General features: G+C 45.2%; 1 protein-coding gene across 4 annotated transcripts in view; it reads right to left on the bottom strand.

Moving 5' to 3' along the window:
* Positions 1 to 2,429: 2,429 nt before the first annotated feature.
* Positions 2,430 to 21,397, bottom strand: part of C4H6orf89 (chromosome 4 C6orf89 homolog) — a 35,646-nt gene continuing 16,678 nt past the window's right edge. For 3 of the 4 annotated variants that reach the window (XM_010389698.2, XM_010389700.2, XM_010389699.2), the window contains 5 exons: positions 12,679 to 12,824; positions 12,416 to 12,555; positions 10,551 to 10,680; positions 7,408 to 7,531; positions 2,988 to 4,192 (listed from right to left, as the gene is read on the bottom strand). In XM_010389698.2, coding sequence (XP_010388000.1) covers positions 4,098 to 4,192; positions 7,408 to 7,531; positions 10,551 to 10,680; positions 12,416 to 12,555; positions 12,679 to 12,824 — 635 coding nt within the window. In that variant the 3' untranslated portion in view covers positions 2,988 to 4,097. Of the gene's footprint in view, positions 4,193 to 7,407; positions 7,532 to 10,550; positions 10,681 to 12,415; positions 12,556 to 12,678; positions 12,825 to 21,397 lie in introns of all 4 variants that reach the window. The other variant, XM_010389703.2, reaches the window with a different exon arrangement.

Genomic DNA, 21,397 nt, shown 5'->3' with positions numbered 1-21,397 from the left:
GAACAGAAAATCAAGAATTGAAAAACAAGTGATGTAAACTCCAAGGGGACCCACAGCTGGAATGGGGCAGAATCCCTCCCGTCACACATCTGAAGAATGTGGAGACAGGAAAATGACTGGACACAGTGTGTTTCAGCTACATTTACTCTTAAAAAGAGTTTTCAAATGGGGAGGAGAAAAGTGAAAGGATTTTTATAAAAGTCATATGGTTAGATTCTTTCCTCCTCCACTTCTGCCCAGCAGAGTTTTAAAAACAAACTCTGCAGAGTTCCTGGCTTGCTGTTACACCCCATCCCTGGGTTCTCCCACTCCAACGGGGACATATGTGAGTCAACGGCATCCACAGCTCTCTTCCTGGGTACCATGCTGTGATGCAGCAGGAAAATGATGAGCTATGGAACCAGCTACCCACCTGCCAGCAGTTAACTGCTCTCAGTCTCCACTTATTTCCTTGTAAAATGAGGATCTAACACCTACTTTACAGGATTGGGTGAAGATTAAAGGAGATCATGTCTATCAGGCACTTTGTAAACTGGAATGTACTAGACAAATGTTATTATTCCTTTCTCTTAGAAAGCGAGCCCCCCAATCTTCCCATTTCATAGACTGTTTTGTATTTCATTGAATAGTGGATTTCTGTTTTCATAAACCACTATTATTATTTTTTGAAACAGGGTCTCATTCTGTCATCCAGGCTGGAGTGCAGTGGTACAATCACAGCTCACTACAGCCTCCACCTACTGGGGGTAAGTGATCCTCCCACCTCAGCCTCCCGAGTAACTAGAACCACAGGAGTGTGACACCACACCTGGCTAATTAAAAAAATTTTTTTGTAGAGACGGGGTTTCGCTATGTTACCCAGGCTGGTCTTCAACTCCTGAGCTCAAGCAATCTGCCTGCCTCAGTCTCCCAAAGTGTTGGGGTTACGGGTGTGAGCCACCACACCTGGCACAACTACTTTTTTTTTTTTTTTTTTTGAGACAGAGTTTCGCTCTGTCGCCCAGGCTGGAGTACAGTGGCGCGATCTTGGCTTACTGCAATCTCCGCCTCCTGGGTTCAAGCAATTTTCCTGCCTCAGCTTCCCGAGTAGCTGGGATTACAGGCGCCACCATCATGCCTGGGTAATTTTTGTATTTTTAATAGAGATAGGTTCCACCCTGTTGGCTAGGCTGGTCTTGAACTCCTGACCTCAAGTGATCTGCCTGCCTCAGCCTCCTAAAGTGCTGGGCTCACAGGTGTGAGCCACCGTGCCCAGCTTGAATCACTTTTATTTTATTCCCTCTCTTCCCTAAAAAAACTTGAGGACAAGCTCTGCCTCTTTTCATCAACCATAATAAGTATGGTATCCATTCACTACTTGACTGTTGGAGAGCTCAGGACATTTGGACAGAAATGCTTCAAACTGGGGCCAAAGTAGCCTGTCTCCTCCGAGAGCTGACTTCTAGGCACAGGCATCTCTATGGTGGGAGGCTACAAGAAAGTGAACCTAACTCATGCGCAGAGGTCATTGCCATGTCACCTCCTAGTAAATGCTCAATAAACTTATAAATCACCCCCTCTCTTTAGAGCCCTCCAGTTTTGTTCTTATTGTGGTGGTGGAGGTGGGGAATTGGTGAGGTGGTCCTGTCGTCACCCTGCAAGCTTGCTTTCTCATCCTGACAACCCTCTTTCCCACACCAGGTCATGCAGAGGGACTTCTGTTGCTTCCAGTTAGATGGCAGGGGCATCCTGTGGCATCCTGCTGCTCAGGGCCTTGATCATTAGAAAGGGACTGGCTGGCAACCCCTAGCCACTCCCGTTGCTCTGGCCACTAGTAGATTCTGTTTATCAAAATTAACTTGAGAAGTTGAACTGCCTCTGTCTATCTAGAAAACCCTCTTTGGAGAATTCTCTCCTAATACAAGTTTACATTCAAGTCTGAACTGGGTAGATTGTAAGTAAAATGAGTAGTGTATGCATAAAAGTCTCTACTTATCTTCTGCTACAGTCATTTTTTTGTTGAAGTACAAAATGGGGCTTAGGAGACTTTCCCAGGGGATGCCTCAGAATACCAACACATGCAAGCGTTTCTTTGTTTGAAAAGTTTTGAGCTTAAGTGGGTATTTTACGGACATTTAAGATGTGAGGGGCAGGAGTGAAATGGGGGAGAGGAACACAGAGTAACTCACGGAAACAAAACGGGGGTCTCAATAATCAAAACAGTTGCTTTGTTCCTAAGAAACCCTCTTTTTTGTTAACGGGTCTAATTTTTAAAAACTCTCAGAGGCCTCTAAAGCACTTGTTTACATGTAGCCCTTCCCCATGTGCGGCCAGGGTAAGGACACTGCAGAAGGCTATAAAAGCTTACACAAAGCCGTCCTCTACATGATCCCTCTGACTTAAAACCTCTTAAATCATAGCTGCTTAACAGCATGACTTTTATATGTACACACGTTTTGTTTTTCCTGTATTCATCCACACAAGGGGTTGATTAAGAAAAAATTCCCTCAGGTACAGTTCATCCTAGTTTCACTGAAGCCCGTGGAGGAGGCTCTGATGTTTCCGCCCTGAGCTCTGTGAACTCTGCTTGTCCTCTGCAAGCCCACAGACAAACAGGCCATTCAAGTGCTCAGTGCTCCCCACTGCTGGTCATGAGACCCACAGAGAAAGAGGGACTGGGAGATGAGATGCAGGCTCCTCCAGGAATGAAGAGGGCTTCACAACCATCCTCACTCGTCACTGTCTGCCTCTGATCCATAATTCTGACACAGACACGTACTGTATCCATTTGATTTCTGCAATTCAGAACCAGAGGCCAAAGTGTAGATTGCTTTTTCTTCATCCTGGCATTGGCATGACCAATGGCCAGGTATCTAGTGGTGTCAATAAAAGAATAATAGAGAAAAAAAAAAAAAAGGAACAGGAAAAGAACATCCTTATTTACACCATTTGATTGCTATATACCAAAAGCACTTGGGAGAAAACAGTGCACATAGTGAATCATCCAATCAGAAACACACAGCTTTATATTTTATTACAAAAAAGAAAAATACCTCACCTTGTTTTTGTTTCCCAGCAGACAGAAATCATTTTAAGACAGAGGATCACACAGTCAGTTGTACACCCAGCTGACAAACACTTTGGGTCTGGATTTCCTCCCCCAACCACATTACAACATCAGCTTTGACACATCTGTAAAACATCTTTTCTGCAGAAAGTCAGACCCTAAAGATCAAACCCAGGGAGGCACCCTCTCCCCAGGCCAGCTACTCTAACTCATAACCCTCTGAAGACACTTGGTAAAGGCAACACAGCTGACAAGAGCAGTGCTGCCTCAGCAGTAGTGGGCTCTGGCCCTGCCAAGGCAGGGAGGACTACAGCCAAGCTTCCAAGAAGCCATTCAGACAGGCAAGGGAGAAGGGGAGTGCAGTGGGGATATAAGAACCTGATGAAATGGAAGAAAGCATTACCTTGGGAGTGACCACTTTGAATTATTATATGATCAGACTCTAGCCTGGCATCATAGAGACTCCAAGTGCCACAGACAATGGGAAAGAAGTGTACTTCTTGAGTGCAATTCAAAGTTATCTGACCTTTTTTTCACTGGTTCTAGATTCCATTTTGTTTGGGAAACTACAAGAACTTGTTTAATCAGCCATGGCTTTCCAAAAAGTAGAGTGATGTGGCCAGGAAGATGGGGACAAGCAGGCCCACCTGGGAAAGGATGGCTCTGACATCAGAACCTGTTGGCTGCCCTCTCCACTGCCAGGGAAGGAAGCTGGCAATGCAGGCAAAGGAAGGCACCAGCCCTGTTTCCTGCCTGAGGGGCAGCATCAAGGTCATAGTGCCCAAAGGCCCGGAAGAGGTCAGTCTCAGATGGGTGCTGGCAGAGTCCTAGCCAAGTGGCCAGGCTGAATCCTTCCTGAGCCATCTGCAGGAAGAGTCAGGAGGGCTAGGCCCTGGCCACTGCCTTGCAGCTCACAGCTGGTTCACACATGCATGCAAAGGGCAGGTAACTAAGTAACCAACCCCTGAAAAGCAGTTTCATAGTTTTTTATTTTTCCCCTTTCAACCTGGTTTTCGGCTCTGGAAGCTGTTCCTGTGCACAGTTCTATTTCCTACAGTTCTGAGAAAGTGGTTCCATCGCAGATGACCAAAGGCTGGACCCCTCTGGCTATAATGTAGACCTTCCAGTGAGTGGTGCTGGCATAGCCTTGAGGGGAAATAGCAAGAGGAAAACATGTAAATGTTAGTGGGTGGGCACACCTGTGGGCAGAGCAAGGCGGGTCTGCCAGAGCTGGCCCTCAGGGTGCACTGCAGAGTCAAAGACAAATCTTTTTCTATTTAATTTAGTTTCTTTTTTTCTTTTTCTTTTCTTTTCTTTTTTTTTTTTTAAGAGATGGGGGTCTCACTATATTGCCCAGGCTGGTCTTGAACTCCTGGGCTCAAGTGATCCTCCTGCCTCGCACTCCCAGAGTGCTGGGATTACAGGTGTGGGCCACCACTCCTGGCTTCAAGACAAATTGCTCTGAAAGTCTTTTGGCACTTCCTAGCATCAGTATTCCTAGTTATTATCAGTCCTCTTTAAATGCTTTATCACTGCCCCTCACCCAGGGAACTATGAATCACAATTCAGCAGGCTTACAAAGGCAGGATGCTCTAGATGAGGCTGCTGTTGGGCATCAAGTCTCAGCTTTTACAGCAAGAAGACAGAATCGATTCTGAGGGGGCATAAGACCTACTAGCCAATTTTCCTGTGTCTTTCTATAATGCAGTTTCATTACACAACATCCAGATTAACCTAAACCTAAACCAGCGTTGCCCAAATTGGGTTCAGCAAACCGTAGAGTCCTGTAAGATATTCCAAAGAAAATAGGTTCTAGAGTACTATGGGCCCTGCTCATCTTTAAACGAAGAGCACTGAGTAGAATTCACCTTTTACTTGGTGACTCCGGAAGGGTCATGATGGGCAATGACTGTCCTGTACAGTGACTGCAGATATTGTACCTGACCCCCGAAAGGTTTTCTGGTGATCTGGAACCCTTCCTTCCTCCATCTCCACAGGACAACGTACGTTTTGTCAAAAATCATAGAACTTGCATGTCGTGGTGCCATTCTTAAGGGTCCCTAAGGTAGAGGAACCGCCGTCTGTCCTGCAACACTGAATGATTCTTCTTGGCCAGGGTCTGCTTTCCTGTCCTCACTGTTAACCGTGGCAGCTACAGTCATCATGTCTATTTCTGTCACTGCTTCAGGTGCTCGCTGGCTTCCCCACCCCCCACTGCCCCCATTCTTCTCCCGGACTTGCTCTCCTATTCTTTTTCTCTTCAGTCACCATCCCTCTCTGTGTTCTGTCATGTGACTGGCCTTTTATAGACACTGCCAACTACAGGGATCCTTTCTTTCTAGTCAACAAACCAGCCAGGCACAGCACAGCAGGTATCACACACTGGATGTCAGGCTAATCTGGACTATCTGTACCAGCATTTGATGCTCAAGCTTTCTTGATCACTGCCAGACATTTTTTTTTTCCCCCTAATTCTGTAATTGGTATTCCGGTTGCTTGTGGGAGCCGGAAGTATGGAATTCAGATAACTAAGGTGTTTCTGTAGTTGTTTGAATTGTTCGGCATTTGTAAAATATAAGACAGAAACTTGTTCAAGCACAACCACATGCTCCAAACCTAAATATGCCAGAGAGATTTTCGCAATAGTCATCTCTTGTGTTAAGAGTCACTCCATTACAGGAAAAAGGTTCAGAACAATTTCCATACAAGAATCCTCCTTTTTGTAGGAAGTTTCCCAAGAGCCAGGCCAGCTGTGCTCCATTATTAGTTAATGCTTGATTTGTACATTATTTTTATTCTTCATTTCTAAATTGAAATAAAAGTTATGTAACTTAAATTAAAACTTGGCATAGCTTGCAGTCCAATTCCTACTCTCATATAAGATGGAAGGTTTCTAGGGATTTGGGGGTCTTCTGAATGGGTAAAATTCAAAGAAATCAATTGGAAAACCCAGTCTGGGCTCTGCCAGAGACTCCAGATCTTGCTTAGGTTTCGTGAGGCAGGAAAAGCAAGGAGGTCAATGGTGACACTTGCTGATTTATTTGCTTCTTCCAAGAAAACTCGGCTGTCAAACTGATTGCTACTGACAGCAGTGGATTCAAACCTGTTTGGAACAGATTTTTAGGATATAAGGCACAGGACAAGTCACATTTGGGAAAACACTGAGCCAGGGCCAAAGGTGAGTCATCACTGTGAGGCTGTGACTTGGCTGTGGTAGCCACACAGAAGGTAACATTTCCTTGTGTGACCATTGCCCTTATATACTGCTTGGTATTGGTTTATTTGCAACATGGGTGTATATTCCTGTAGTCCTGGATTGTCCCTCTCCTGGCTTGACTGTGTTCAAGCAGGCACTTAAGACCTGATGCTCTGCTCAACAGATAGTGGGGCCTTGGGGTGGTCACCTCTCCTCTCTGGGTCTCAACCTTTTCATCTATAAAATGAGGGATTGGTCTAAATACTTTCCAGAATCCTTCCTAACTTGAAGTTTCTATGATCAATAGACACAGGCATTCTAAATGTTGTATGTACAAGACATTTCTTTCTGCTATGTTTTCTCATTAAGTTGTTTCATTTCTTTCTTTCTTTCTTTTTTTTTTTGAGACGGAGTCTGGCTCTGTCACCCAGGCTGGAGTGCAGTGGCTCGATCTCGGCTCACTGCAAGCTCCGCCTCCCGGGTTCACGCCATTCTGCTGCCTCAGCCTCCTGAGTAGCTGGGACTACAGGCGCCTGCCACCGCGCCCGGCTAATTTTTTGTATTTTTAGTAGAGACGGGGTTTCACCGTGGTCTCGATCTCCTGACTTTGTGATCCGCCTGCCTCGGCCTCCCAAAGTGCTGGGATTACAGGCGTGAGCCACCGCGTCCGGCCAAGTTGTTTCATTTCTAAGCATAAATGTTGAGCCTGTTAATAGAAGAATGTTACTTTTGATTCTACTAAATAAAACTTCTGTGAAGGCAGTACACGATTCTTATTTTTTTTTTTTTCTTTTTGAGACGGAGTCTCGCTCTATCGCCGGGGCTGGAGTGCAGTGGCCGGATCTCAGCTCACTGCAAGCTCCGCCTCCCGGGTTCCGGCCATTCTCCTGCCTCAGCCTCCAGAGGAGCTGGAACTACAGGCGCCCGCCACCTCGCCCGGCTAGATTTTTGTATTTTTTTTAGTAGAGACGGGGTTTCACCGTGTTAGCCAGAATGGTCTCGATCTCCTGACCTCGTGATCCGCCCGTCTCGGCCTCCCAAAGTGCTGGGATTACAGGCTTGAGCCACCGCGCCCGGCCTGGCAGTACACGATTCTTAAAATAGCTTTTGAATTAAAAACTAAAAAGATCCATGGCTGACCCTGCCCTCCTGGGGCCCTACATACCGATATCTCCCGGCTCTATTGGCATGGCCACAGACTGACAATGTCTTCGGCACTGGAAGGGAGGGATGAGCTGCAACATGGCCTCACCGCTGCCCATGATAAATAGGTCATGCATCTCATGCATCTGGAGGAAAGAACGAGGAGGGGAGGAAAAGGAAGGCAAAGAAAACAAAATAAAACCAGGGGCTTTAGTAAATAAAAATGCTTTCACATATGGCTCTGAGTTTTCTAGCCTGAGCAAAGAGGAAATAGAACCAATAACAAAAATTTGCAATTATGTCCAAAAGACAAAAACAAACTACTTCTCCTAAGAATGGCATCTCTTGGTACTACGACCAGAGTAAAATCTCTTCTATGGGTTCTCCTAAAGAGGCACTGTGTGATTTAGTGGGCAATCCCCTCAGCAAGAGCCCCAGAGCAGATCTGGCATGAGCTTCATAATTTGCAACTAGTTTTAGCCACAGCTTCAAAGTAAGCCAAAGGAAAATACCTAATTGCAATTTAACAAAGGTAGTTCTAGCAGAAACCAACAAATGGTGGCTGAAGTATACAACATTCTGAGATTCTGGGTTTGATGAAAACTTTTTAGATAAATAGATAATCGGGACATCCTTTGGGCACTCTTCCATGGAATGTTATTTCTTACTACCAGGGCTCTGATGAGAATTGTGCAGCAGTAAGTTTAAGTTTATACTGCCTGGCAAGACCCAGGGGAGCAGGTACGTCATGCTACTGATTAAAAACTAATGACACTAAGACTGGCCCCTGATTCTGAAAACTAAGGAGACAACCAGCATATGCACCTGCACAGGTAACGGTAACTACTGCCCCTCTGAGGGCATGCTACTGCCGGCAACGGGCATTAAATGCAACCTGCTATGTGCCAGGGAAGGAGCTGTGAACCCTGGGGATGGGGCTGGGACCTGGGCAGGGAATAGGGATAAAGAGATGGGTCTTGCTGGGACATTTCTCCTTACCTTGATGATGACAGAAAACCCCTAGGGTCTCTTCTCTCATCTCTTCCTCCTATCTCCTGCCCTTCAGAGAAACCCTTTATACGCCCATATAAAGTGGGAGCCAGAAGTCTGACTCCCTGGGCTATGTCTTGGTTTTTCTCTTCACCACTCACGGCCTCCAGAGTCTTGGGTTTGGCCCCATCTTCCCCTGTCCCCAGTCCTGGTCTCTCTGCTGCTGCCACAGGCCTTGCCCATCATGTTTTCATGGCAACACTAGCGCCATTTCACCTGCTAATGTGGTGACAGGGACAAGCCTGGTCTTCAGCCAGCCTGCAGTTGACTGGCACTCACATTGGCGGAAGCCTTACCATCTGTAGTCCTCACAACAATCTCAGAAGGACCAAAACAAGTGGCTGCATCCTTCTTCACACAGGCCTGAAGCGGGTAGGGACATAGTCATCCATTCCCAGGATGGGAAGAAACAGACGACAAGGTGGCACAGGCCAGCCCTAGGCCACACTGTGGAGTGGGTGAAGTGGGCCTTGGAGCCCCTCATCTTCTCCCCGAGTGCCACTTAACAACCAGCTCCCCACTTCTGTCTTAAGGCTGCCTTTGGATACTGGGCCCACAGACACGTGACTTTAACAGGGCCCAGGGCCCAGGGATGTGGACAACAGGGTGGGGTAACAAGGCTGCAGGGAAAGGAGAGCTTGGGCCAGGGTGGGGAAACAGATTCTCTAAGAAACCAGGCTCTCAGGAGTTTTGCCTGTTTGGCCACTGCCCTTCCCAGAACATCCTCGAGAACCACAGTATGACTTTGGTAAGCATTTGAGTAACTCTGTATTTACTCCTTTGGCTGGGCTCCTTGGTGTTGCGCAGGCTGGAGAAATTAACTCTGGTATTCAAGTGGTAAAACCAAGAGAAAGATAAAGGCCGTGTCCCAGAATTATATTTATGAAGATGAAATCATACAAGGGCCTGGAATTCTAGCCGGCGACAGCAGGATAAACTTCTTTAAAATCCGAGGCAAGAGCCCAGCATCTCCACCCCAGTGCTGGCAGACAGAACTTCTTACTTCTAGACAAAATGATTGTTTTTATAGACTTTCAAATTCCTTTAACACAATTCAGCAAATTTGGAGCCAAGCAATAGTATCAGGAGGTGGAAGCCACGGTCCAGAGTTGGTAGGGGGCCACAGTTTGGGAAATTTTTGTTTTTTTTACACCAAGGAAAATGCATGCTTTTAATTCTCCCAAACCAATCCGGGCTCAAAAACCTTCCTTAGGAATGAGACTTAACAAAAGGAGCAATTCAGAGAAAAGTAAACAGACACAAATGCAGAACAGCTTCTCCCAGTCCACTGGCCCCAGAGAGGTAACTTTGGCTCTGAGCACTTGGCCGCAGACTGAAGTGGGAAATGATGGGGGCAGAGTGGGCTTTTCCAACCCAGCCGGGCTGCCTGCCTATCAAATCTTTCCCAGGCTCCCACACTTTTTGCCTTTCAAGTTCTCTACCTGAAATCTCTTAATTGTTTATTTCTGGCAGAAACCACCCTAGGGGTTAGAGGGTAAAGGGTGTGTCCTTGGGCAACTCACTTAATCTCTCTGGGGCTCAGTTTCCTTATCCACAAAATGAAGAAGTTATTCTATTCTTCAAAATGAAGAAGTAAAGCTATTCCTTTATAGCTTTCTTTTCTTTTTTTAAAAAAATAGAGATAGGGTCTTGCTATATTGCCCAGGCTGGTCTGAAACTCCTAGGCTCAAGCAATCCTCTTGTCTCAGCCCCGCCAAGTGCTGGATTACAGGCGTGAGTGACCACCATTCATGGCTGCTTGCCTACTTTCTAATTTAAGGTAGGAATTTAAGGTAGGAAAGCCAGACTAATTGTACACTGAAGTCCTTCAAATTTTAAGATTTCACTTCTTTTAATATAGAAAAGTAGCTTGCCTTAGGTGTTAGGCGCAGGAGGCAGATTTGCAAGGTAAGTAGACTTTCTGGAAACCTGCCTTCATGACAAGGTGTGCCCCTGCAAGTCTCCTGGCTAGCAGCAGGAGGGGAGAACTAGACTGTGTGGGTGTCCCTTCAATTCATCCTCTAAGCCAATATGCAGGAAAGGCCTTGGTTATGACATCAGTCCAGATCCCAAGTAAAGAAAATTCTAGATCCAAGTCCTCTCAAAATTTCCTACCTTACTCCCCACAACAGGTTCCGGGTGAAGAAGGAAGCAGTTGTTTAAAGAGGCATCTTTTGGAAATGGCAGGTGAGTGAAAACAGGAAAAAGCTCACGTAACATTTGTGATCTGTTCAGAGGTCTTCTCCTGTAGAAGTTTGAAATAGAAAAAAAGTATTTAACTGGTCAAGCCAGTCCACGACTAAGAGAGAGCCAAGTAAGGGTGGGAAAACTGTGGGCGGTGGGTAAAGAGGGAAAAATATGAGTACAGTATTTTAAGTACTAGGTCCCTGAAGAATAGTTGCACAGAGTCAATGAAGTATAACGTGTACACAAACAGGCATAAACTCTACAGCCATGATTTGAACATGTGGGTGGAGTGTTTCTAAACTGCAGCTAAAACAATATATAGAGGAAGGAAAGAAACAATCTATTCATTCTATCTTGGAGAAGACTGAAGTAACAGCAGGCCAGGAGGGGGAAGGGAAGAAGAGAGAAAGAGGAAGGGACAAAAAGCATGACCCTTCTTCTGAGGCAGAGGGAGACGCAGGGGGAAGCCTGCTCAGCTTGTTCTACTGGGCACTCCAGCACGCAAACAAACAGCATATTTAAAGAAAGATAGAAGTATTAAGACGTTAACAACAAGCCTGAAAAAGCCATTTTAATTATTTTGGAACAGTTCTAAGATGGAAACTGGCTTTCTTTTCTTACTAGGCAGCAACTTTAACCACAAGGAATGAACCATGTCTTCCGCTGGGCACAGGAAAGAACAGCAGGACAAACTGGGGTTTTGATCATGGCTGGGTAACCTTAGGCAAGTTACTTAACCTCTCTGTTTCCCATTTTTCTTTCTTTCTCCCCACTCCTTTTTTTTTTAAGACAGGGTCTCACTTTGGAGGGCAGTGGTGTGATCATGGTTCACTGCAGCCTCAACCTCCCAGGCTCAAGCCATCCTCCCAACTCAGCCTCCCAAATAGCTTGGATATTTTTTGTAGAGATGGGGTCTCCCTATGTTGCCCAGGCTGGTCTCGAACTCCTGGGCCCAAGTAATCTACCCGCCTCAGACTCCCAAAGTGTTAGGATTATAGGCATGAGCCACCACGCCTGGCTACTGATTCCCACTTGTCTGATCTGAAAAATGACAATAATCATTCCTACTTTCCAGAGTTATTATCAGTGTCCCCAGTAAGCCACAGACACTAAGCACCAACGCACACTGCCTGGCAGAAACAAGTGCCAAAAAATGCAATTCTCCTTCTAATATTTGCACTCTCTCTTCAGCCCCCTGCATGAGGCCACATTCTACATAAAATGCTAAACGCATACTTAGAAATAAATTATGACTCTATTAGACAAACTTGCTATCTCCCGCTGGTGGCGCCCCTCCTTCTGACACACCTCTTCATCCATCCCCTTTCTCTCTCATCATTGGTTTATCAGTGGGATCCCAGCATTGGATTTGTAAAATGCTGGGCCTGTGGTAGTGACTCAGTGATAGCTATTACTGTTTTGCGAGTATTTCTGGTCTGCCCCTTTCCTACTCACAAGCTAAGTGCCCCCATAGCCCACCCCCACCCATTTTTTTCTGAGACAGAGCCTCATTCTATTACCCAAGCTGGAGTGCAACAGCGCAATCTCAGCTCATGGCAACCTCTGCCTCCCAGGTTCAAGTGATTCTCATGCCTCAGCCTCCAGAGCAGCTAGGATTACAGGCATGTACCACCACACGTGGCTAATTTTTGTATTTTTAGTAGAGATGGGGTTTTGCCACGTTGGCCAGGCTGGTCTCCAACTCCTAGGCTCAAGTGATCTGCCTGCCTCGGCCTCCCAAAGTGCTGGGATCACAGGCGTGAGCCACCATGCCCGGCCCTTTTCACACTCACCATGGATAAGGAAATGGGAACCACCGTTCAGGAAAGCAGCGCCACCACTTGGCGAAAAACCCTTCAGTGAAGCCTTCTGTCACCTCAGGGTACCGGCACAAAAAATGCTGAATCTCCTCCGACGACAGGGGCTTTCCCGTCTTGGCAAGGCAGGAAACAAAGTAAAACAAAACAACACAGAGTTACTTGTCAGAAATTTCCTAGAGCTTGACCTAGCCTTTAAGCAAGCAGCCAATCAGTGGGAGACTCAGGCTTCTGCTCACCTTGATCACCAGTGGATGGAGCCTCTCAAATTTCCCTGGGGCATCTTCCAGGAGCATCACCTTCAGGGGTTTTTGGGCACAGCCAGTGCAGTTGGCAGGAATGGGCTCTGACTCATTCTGCTCACAGTCCTTTGTCCACCAGGGGTCTGAGAGAGGAAGGGATATGGAGAAAGCAGATACTGAAAGAGCACAGCTGGTACATCCAGTAGCTCCAGCAACGAAACAAGAAAGGAAAGACATCAGAATGACTTTATTTATTTATTTATTTATTTATTATTTATTTATTGACAGAATCTCACTCTGTTGCCCAGGCTGGAGTGCAGTGGCACTGTCCAGCTCACTGTAACCCCAGCCTCCTGGGCTCAAGAGATTCTCCTGCCACAGCCTTCCGAGTAGCTGGAACTACAGGTGCAGGCCATCACACCTGGCTAATTTTTGTATTTTTAGTTGGAGCGGAGTCTCGCCATGTTGCCCAGGCTGGTCTTGAATTCTTGGGCTCAAGTGATCTGCCCACCTCGGCCTCCCAAAGGGCCGGGATTACAGGCGCAAGCCACCTCATCCAGCCCATAATAATTTTTAAAACACAAATGATAAGCCCTGGAGACTGCTGAAAAGGTAAGATACACATGAAGCAGCCTCTAAGGAGGGAGTAGAGGACAGGGGCAGGAAGGAGAGGTACTCTTCTCTGTATACCTTTTTACACTTTGTGGAAAATATCTTTTAACCTGTACATGCATTTCCTAAATCAAATCAACAAATAAAGCATAACAGCTAGGAAAAACTTTCAGCAGTGTGGACCTAAAGACGTATTTCTCCCAACATTTTCTAACCTATGACCATAGGGCTGAAATGTCTACAGCACAGGGGGGCTGGTGTGGAGAGAAGGGTGACCCCATCATCGCTGTGCCCTAATGCACTTCTCACACATGCTGGATGTGTGCCTAGACCCTTGGTTCACAAGTACACATGGGAGCCAGGACTCTGGGAAGGAAGAGTGAGAAAAGGGCATAGAAGAGGGAAGGGATGGAGAAGGTAGACAGGACTTTTCTGGAGCCATCTTTGGAATAAAGTGAATTGCATCTGTCCATAAGACAGCCCTCTATCCCAGCTCAGGAGGGGGTGGGACCGCCGGCCATAGTTTCCAGCCCCACATGCTGGTCAGAAATGGAAGACTCCCAACCCAGACCCCGCTGTGAGTGACAGCGGCTCCCTGACACGCCTGTCTGGTTTGGCTCCTTCTCTGAGGGGCTCTTGTTTCTGCACAGCCTTTCCCAGCTTCCCTGTTGCCATGCTGTTTATAATGTTATTTCATTATTTCTTGTTTACTTTCTGTTCCATTTTGGATTTCATCTGTGTTCTCTGAGAGATGTGTTTGTTTTAAACTCTGCTTTGAATCTAAAATGTTTCAGAAGATGGTTCTGATTAAAACCCAATGGAAACCAAATCAGGAGAGAGCCTACAACAAATGATAACAGACAACCAAATGTGGCTGAAACGAAGTCAAGTTTTTAAACCAATAAACATACTTGGAAACTGACTCTTAACCACAAAACATTTTCTGTGGTTGGCAGTAAGCGCTTTATCCTTGTTTTCTCTGAGGCAGTAGTAGTGGGGCATAGGAAATCCTCGTCAGGGAAGGACCGTGTTTGTTCTTGGCCGGTCTCCTGAGCATCCTCCATCTCTTGCAGATAGTATCTGTGTTTCTGGGAGGCAACTGCCACCTACCTTTCTCAGCCAGTCTCAACCTGCAGGAAGATTACTAGCCAGAGGATTACTGATACAGTCTGCTCCTGCGAGGGCACCTCTCCTCCCACAGTGCTCCGGGGGTAGCTGACACCCTTTAGTGCCACCTGTTTCAGTGGCACACTGAGGCTGCAAAGTTGCATTTTTCTTCTCCAATATTTTCAAATGTTTCTTATTCAGGGTCAAATATGATAAATTATTGCCAATATGCAAAAACTCTGGGTAATGGACACACCATGAGGCATAATCATAACAACATGTTACAATTATATAGCATTTCAGTTTCCGAAGTACTTGCAACGGAAGGGAAAGGAGAAAGAAAGATAACGCACTGAGTGCTTGCCCTATGTTAGTCACTTTCCCATGTTACAGCATTTAATTTTCACTGTGTAATTACTGAGTAGGAATCACTATTCTCATTCTGTGGATGAACAAAGTTAAAGTCAGGGGTGATAGGAAGTTCCCGAGGTGCCAGAGTGTGGCAGGAAGAACACAGGAGATGCTGGGTGTGCAGTGGGGGTTTGGGTAAGGAAACAGGCTGCAGAGGGAGATGTGGTGAGGGCTTCCAGGGCTTGAAGCATGTCTGACTCCGCTCAGAACAAAAAGAGGAACTGTTGGAGGCTTCTGAGCAGGAATTTCTCGATGTTCTAGGAAGATTATTCTGGATTGTGATTAGGGTGCCCTAGAAGAGAGAGGCTGGGAAAAGGAAGACCTGGTTATATTTTAGTTTTGCCCGTTTTTAGGGAAAATGGGGGGGGGGTTCCGCTGTGATGAGAAGTGAAATATAATGAATGAGGCAGTGAGAATGGAAAAAAGGGGTGGATTCTAGAAGCAGTGAGGATGAAACCTACAGCCCCAAGCAGCACTACTGTGAATGTCTGCACGACACTGTCCTCTTGGTCAGTGTCATCATAAACCTGCAGATCTCTGCTATCGCCCATGTCTAGTGCTCATCTAGGGAACGTCATCTCCAGATTTATTATGACACTTTTCTGTAGTAGTGTGTCATATTCCAACAGAATCAGTTAATTATGACAATCTTCCCAGGAGATGAGAGTAAAGCACCAGGAGAAAGGGGCACCTTCCTCGAATTTGTACAAAGGTGCTGCATGGGCTAGCAGCGAGCAGCTTTTTTTTTTTTTTCTTTTTTTTTTTTCTTTTTGAGACGGAGTCTCGCTCTGTCGCCCAAACTGGAGTGCAGTGGCCAGATCTCAGCTCACTGCAAGCTCCACCTTTCGGGTTCCCGCCCTTCTCCTGCCTCAGCCTCCCGAGTAGCTGGGACTATAGGCGCCCGCCACCTCGCCCGGCTAGTTTTTTGTATTTTTTAGTAGAGACGGGGTTTCACCGGGTTAGCCAGGATGGTCTCGATCTCCTGACCTTGTGATCCGCCCGTCTCGGCCTCCCAAAGTGCTGGGATTACAGGCTTGAGCCACCGCGCCCGGCAACGAGCAGCTCTTAACCTAAGAGTTAGGAGAATTATTTTAACTACAACTTATTTAATTTTTTTTTTTTTTTTTTTTTTTTTTGAGATGGAGTCTCACTCTGTCGCCCAGGCTGGAGTGCAGTGGCATGATCTCAACTCACTGCAACCTCCGCCTCCCGGGGTCAAGCGATTCTTCTGCCTCAGCCTCCCAAGTAGCTAGTAGCTGGGATTACAGGTGCCTGCCACCAAGCCTGGCTCATTTTTGTATTTTTAGTAGAGATGGGGTTTCACCATGTTGGCCAGGCTGGTCTCAAACTCCTGACCTCAGATGATCCACCAACCTCAGCCTCCCAAAGTGCTGGGATTACAGGCGTGAGCCACTGCGCCTGGTCCAGCCTAATTTATTTAATTTTAATTTTATTCTGAGCTTTAGATATTCTTGGGATTTCCAGGTAGAGATGCCTTTAAAAAGCAGGTAGAAGAAAACCCAGTAAAGGGAAATCAAGAAAGAAAAAGAAAGTAGGAATAGCAAACTGAAAGAAAAACTTGGAGGTGGTGTTCCTTGAGGGTCTAAGAACACAAGTAAAAAACTGTTAGTACTAAAAAGAGAATTTAATAAGGTGACAGAATACAAGATACAGATTTTCAGATACAGATTTTTATAAGATACAGATTTTCTGTCTGTTTTGTTCACCGCTTTGTTGAGAACAGTGCCTGGCATATATAGCAAAGTCTCAATAAACATTTATTGAATGAGTGAATGAAGTTGGGGAGAGGGAGGAAGGGATGGAAGGAGGAAGAGAAGGAGGGAGGAAGGCAGGAAGGCAGGTAGGAAGACTGATTTTTCAGAAGTTTTAACAATAGAATTAAGTCCATGGGGAGAAAAATCAAATGAGCAATCTGGATTCACAGAAACCTCAAAATAAAGATTAAATAAATATAACCTCATGATTTCTTACATTATAAATGCACCCGAGAAAAACCTGCAAAGCCCATGACAAAGTTCCCATGACGTTAACTAGTGTGTGCTCAATATTTAATCAGGCTGTTCTCTGGAAGCTTGTTTTTGCATAGCACCTCTTCTAGCACCCTGGGCATGAGGCAGGGGTGAAGCCTTAACAGTGAAGGAGGCTTTGCCAGGTCCCTGTATGTGTGGCACCATGCCCAGAGCCATTTTCACACACTGCAGAGAGGGAAAGAGCCCAAGAAATCATTTCACCAACAGCCTTGCCTCCAGAAAGCAATGCATTTGAACCACTCCAAACCACAGACAGAGTCTATTTTCATGAGTTCTCACTTGTACAAAAATTTGTTTCTAAATGTTAAAATTTATTATCAAAAACACAGCAAAGGAAAAAATTAAAAATAAATAAACAAATGTGAGACTTTGGATAAGTCAGTCAATCCCGTTGCACATTAGTTTCCTCATCTTTGAAATGAACATAAAAACAGTATCTACCTTATGTGACTGCTATGAAGACTGAGAAATACATATAAAGTACATGGCACAGTACCTGGTATACAGTAGGTGCTTGACAGAGCTATTACTATCACAGAAGGTAAGCTTATTTTGCAAACAAAAGAGTAAGGTTTTCCTTGAGGTCTAAGCAGTTCATCTTTGAGCACAGACCTGGACTCTCTAAGTCTCACTAGGTTCTTAGTTTGAGGCCAATAAATGATCTGTTATCTCCAAAACTTCTTGATGTTGCTGGATCTACTTCTCCTTCCTTTGAAGGTCAATGGATGCATCAGGTTCCAAATGTGTGCCTTTTCCCTGTATGTGAGAACTGTCCCAGGCTTCCTCAGTAAAAATGAATGTGTTATTTTTAAATTGGCCAGAAAATGACCAAAGTAAACAAAATAATTGGCCAAACATGCTGGTGCTTGGCTTGACTGAGGGCAGAGATGGCAGGCAGTAAGTGTGGTATCTTGGACAGAATGCTAGAGGGGGTTAAGAAACTAGGGTTCAAGTGTGATTTTGTCACTTTTAGCTAGGTAAGCAAGCTCTTTTACCTCTCCTGGCCTCAGTTACCTCTTTTATAAAATGGGGTATGTACCAGATTAAATCTAAAATTCTTTTTCAGCTTTAAGACTCAATGATTCCAGGCCGGGCGCGGTGGCTCAAGCCTGTAATCCCAGCACTTTGGGAGGCCGAGGCGGGTGGATCACGAGGTCAGGAGATCGAGACCCTCCTGGCTAACACGGTGAAACCCCGTCTCTACTAAAAATACAAAAAACTAGCCGGGCGAGGTGGCGGGCGCCTATAGTCCCAGCTACTCGGAGGCTGAGGCGGGAGAATGGCGGGAACCCGGGAGGCGAAGCTTGCAGTGAGCCGAGATCATGCCACTGCACTCCAGCCTGGGCGACAGAGCGAGACTCCTCCTCAAAAAAAAAAAAAAAAAAAAAAAAAGACTCAATGATTCCTTGGAAATGGTAAAAACCAAGGGGATGGTTGGCAGGAGTAAAGGGACCATAAAGATATGAGTCCAGGGGGGAGAAAAAAACTAAGAATGTGAATGTAAAGAGAAAACTCTGGGTAAGAGGAAGGATTAAGTCAGTCAAATATTATCCATAAGGGTGCAGACTAGGAGGATGAGCTGGACTGAATGTCTAAGACAAGACCAGGTCAGGAAAATTCTAAAGGGTCCGTAGCTTGAAAGACCACGTATCTTTGGAACAGCCAGAAAGAACATTGTCTCTTCAGGGACTAGGGAGTTAAGAGAAAGTAACTGATGATCTGAGAGCGAGAGAGAGTGTAGAACTCCAACATCAGACTTAAAGCTAGACTCTTCAGGTCTACTGCATGGCTACAGACTACTCACATCAGAGGTGAAGGGCTCAGACTCTGAAGACTGGCTGCCTGGGTTCAAATCATGGCTCCATGACTAGACTTGGGACCTTGAGCAAGTGACCTAACCGTACTGTGCCTCAGTGTCCTCATCTGTAAAATGGGCATAAAACCTGAAGCTACCCTATAGGGATGTTGTCAAGATTAAATAAGCTGATACATGGAAAGTCCCCTGAACAGGGTCTGGCATCTGATAAGTAATAAACAAGTATCAGTTTATTTACTTACTTTTTGCTGCAGAGTGGGATGTTTCTATGACTCACTACAAAGTCACTTCATTCTTCTTATTGAGAGCATTTAGGGGCAGGATTTCCTATCTAAGGCTGAAATCTAGAAAAAGAACCCCACTTCCGTCACCTTTTTGTTCCCTGGGTGGGGTCGGGGGAAACTTCTAGTCACTGGTGGTGGTGCCTCTTATATATCACCAAGGCTGCAGCTGCCCTCCATCAATCCTGAGGTGCCACTGCAAGGAGCACCAGATGACCCTGGGAGGGTGAGACAGGCCAGCACTTCAGGAAACCATATGGGGTTTCCTTTGGGGAATCTGCCACACCATTCTCCCCTTGCATTTACTTTAAATGTACAGCTAAGTAATCCTAACTTTAAGGTAGTTGTTTTCTGACACCAGGACATTAAAAATGATCTATTTTTACTTTTCTTGCCCTCTTACAGGCCCAGATTAAGTTGCACTTAATTCTCCCTCATGTGTTTCTGTTGACCCTTCATATAATTATGCATTTTAACTTTTCTTCCAAATGCTATGCAAAATGCTGTTAGTTTCACATGTCTACAACTTCCCAGAATTATCATACATAGGAAAATATGGTGCTTCCACGTCCACATTTACAAGTAAAAACAGCACTTTAATAGAATCAACAACATTAAAGAGCTAAAGCCACACCCTTCCAATGCTCACTCGCTCTCTCTACAACTGAGCTCCAAGGACTTGTTTTATTTCCATCTGCAAGGCAAAATATTGATTTGAAGTGGTCCAAATAATCCAGCTTGTTGACAAGACACTAATGTTTCTGGAATGTTTAAACTATGATTTAGAGAAGGAGCAAGCAGTGTTCATTGACGATGCCCCATTTCTCAATTCAACAGTGTATGGAGATTTACTTTACAGGACCAGGGAAGAAGATAATGCCATCAACCAGATCGGGAAAACTCATCAGGAGTTGCCGTTAGGGAGGTTGTCGGCGGAAGACAGTCAGAAACGAGACTGGTGTGTCTGAGGAAGAGGCACAGACTGGCCCAACTGACAAGTTTCTCTCGCTGTTTCCTCCAAATGCTCTGAACTGTTCTGATAGGAGTTTGAGACTGCATTTTTTTTTTTTTCAGCTCTGTTGATGACATTTCAAAAACAACCTTCCCAATAAATTCAAGGAAGTTATATCTGGAATTTTCAAATGAAATATCTGAGCTGTTGATTTTTAAAAAAACAAAAACTCATGAGGTGGAGTTCTTGTCTTACAATGTTCCCTTCCTCTGAGTTTGATATAATTTTGGAAACCTTTCCATGACTTCCTCAAGTGTACAAAAATAGCTTTCAATGAAGACCCAATCCAAGGGATGATTTTTATGACTGATTAGGTCTTAAAGAATGACATTATGATTATAAAGCTTAAATACATTTTTTCTGAAAGCATTTTTCCTAAAAGTTATGACACATTCTAAAAGTTTCAGAACATGGTTACACAATAAATTCTATAATCCATTTGTGATATTAATATACATATTATTCTACATTGCCAAATAAGATAAACATCACCAAAAAAATCCCAAAATAGGCCGGGCACGGTGGCTTATGCCTGTAATCCCAGCACTTTGGTAGGCCAAGACGGGCAGATCACGAGGTCAGGAGATTGAGACCATCCTGGCTAACATGGTGAAACCCTGTCTCTATTAAAAATACAAAAAAATTAGCCGGGCGTGGTGGTGGGCGCCTGTAGTGCCAGCTATTTGGGAGGCTGAGGTAGGAGAATGGTGTGAACCCGGGAGGCGGAGCTTGCAGTGAGCTGAGATCACACCACTACACTCCAGCCTGGGTGACAGAGCGAGACTTGGTCAAAAAAAAAAACTCAAAATAATATCCCCCTTTCTCAAAAAGTAAATTTCTTTACACACACACACACACACACACACACAGACACAGACACACAATTGGAGGCAGGGTCTCGCTATGTTGCCCAGGTTGGTCTTAAACTCCTGGACTCAATCAATCCTTTTGCCTCAGCTTCCCAAATTGCTAGGATTGTAGTTGTAAACCACCGCATCCAGCCCGAAAAAGTAAATTTCAACTCGTATTACATGTTACAGTATTCTCAAAAGGAAACCCCTCAAATAGTCTGTCAAACTATGAATTCTTATGCCACTGATGCACTGTTACTAAATTTATGTGTTTTTAAAATTCGATTTACTGGCAAAATTGATATACTTTGTGAGCATTAAATTAAATGAGCTGTGACAGACAGAAGGACTAAACTGAAAGAGTGGGATATACTTAGGCAAAAACCTAGCGCAATAGGCCAAGGACTGTTAGAGGACCTTTAGAAGCAAGCTGAACTCAGTTGCTTTCAATAAACCAATACCTATGTACTAAATATGCATTATGGACAGGAATTACAGGAGAGAAAAGGATGAGATACAATCAAATCCTTTTTATGGGCAACACATTCGTCCCCATCATGTGTGTTCTGGAATTT

The sequence above is a fragment of the Rhinopithecus roxellana genome, chromosome 4 (assembly GCF_007565055.1).
Source record: "Rhinopithecus roxellana isolate Shanxi Qingling chromosome 4, ASM756505v1, whole genome shotgun sequence".
In the NCBI taxonomy this organism is placed as follows: Eukaryota; Metazoa; Chordata; class Mammalia; order Primates; family Cercopithecidae; genus Rhinopithecus; species Rhinopithecus roxellana.
Note: the sequence above shows the minus strand (reverse complement) of the source record. Positions and strands in the feature narration are given on the sequence as shown.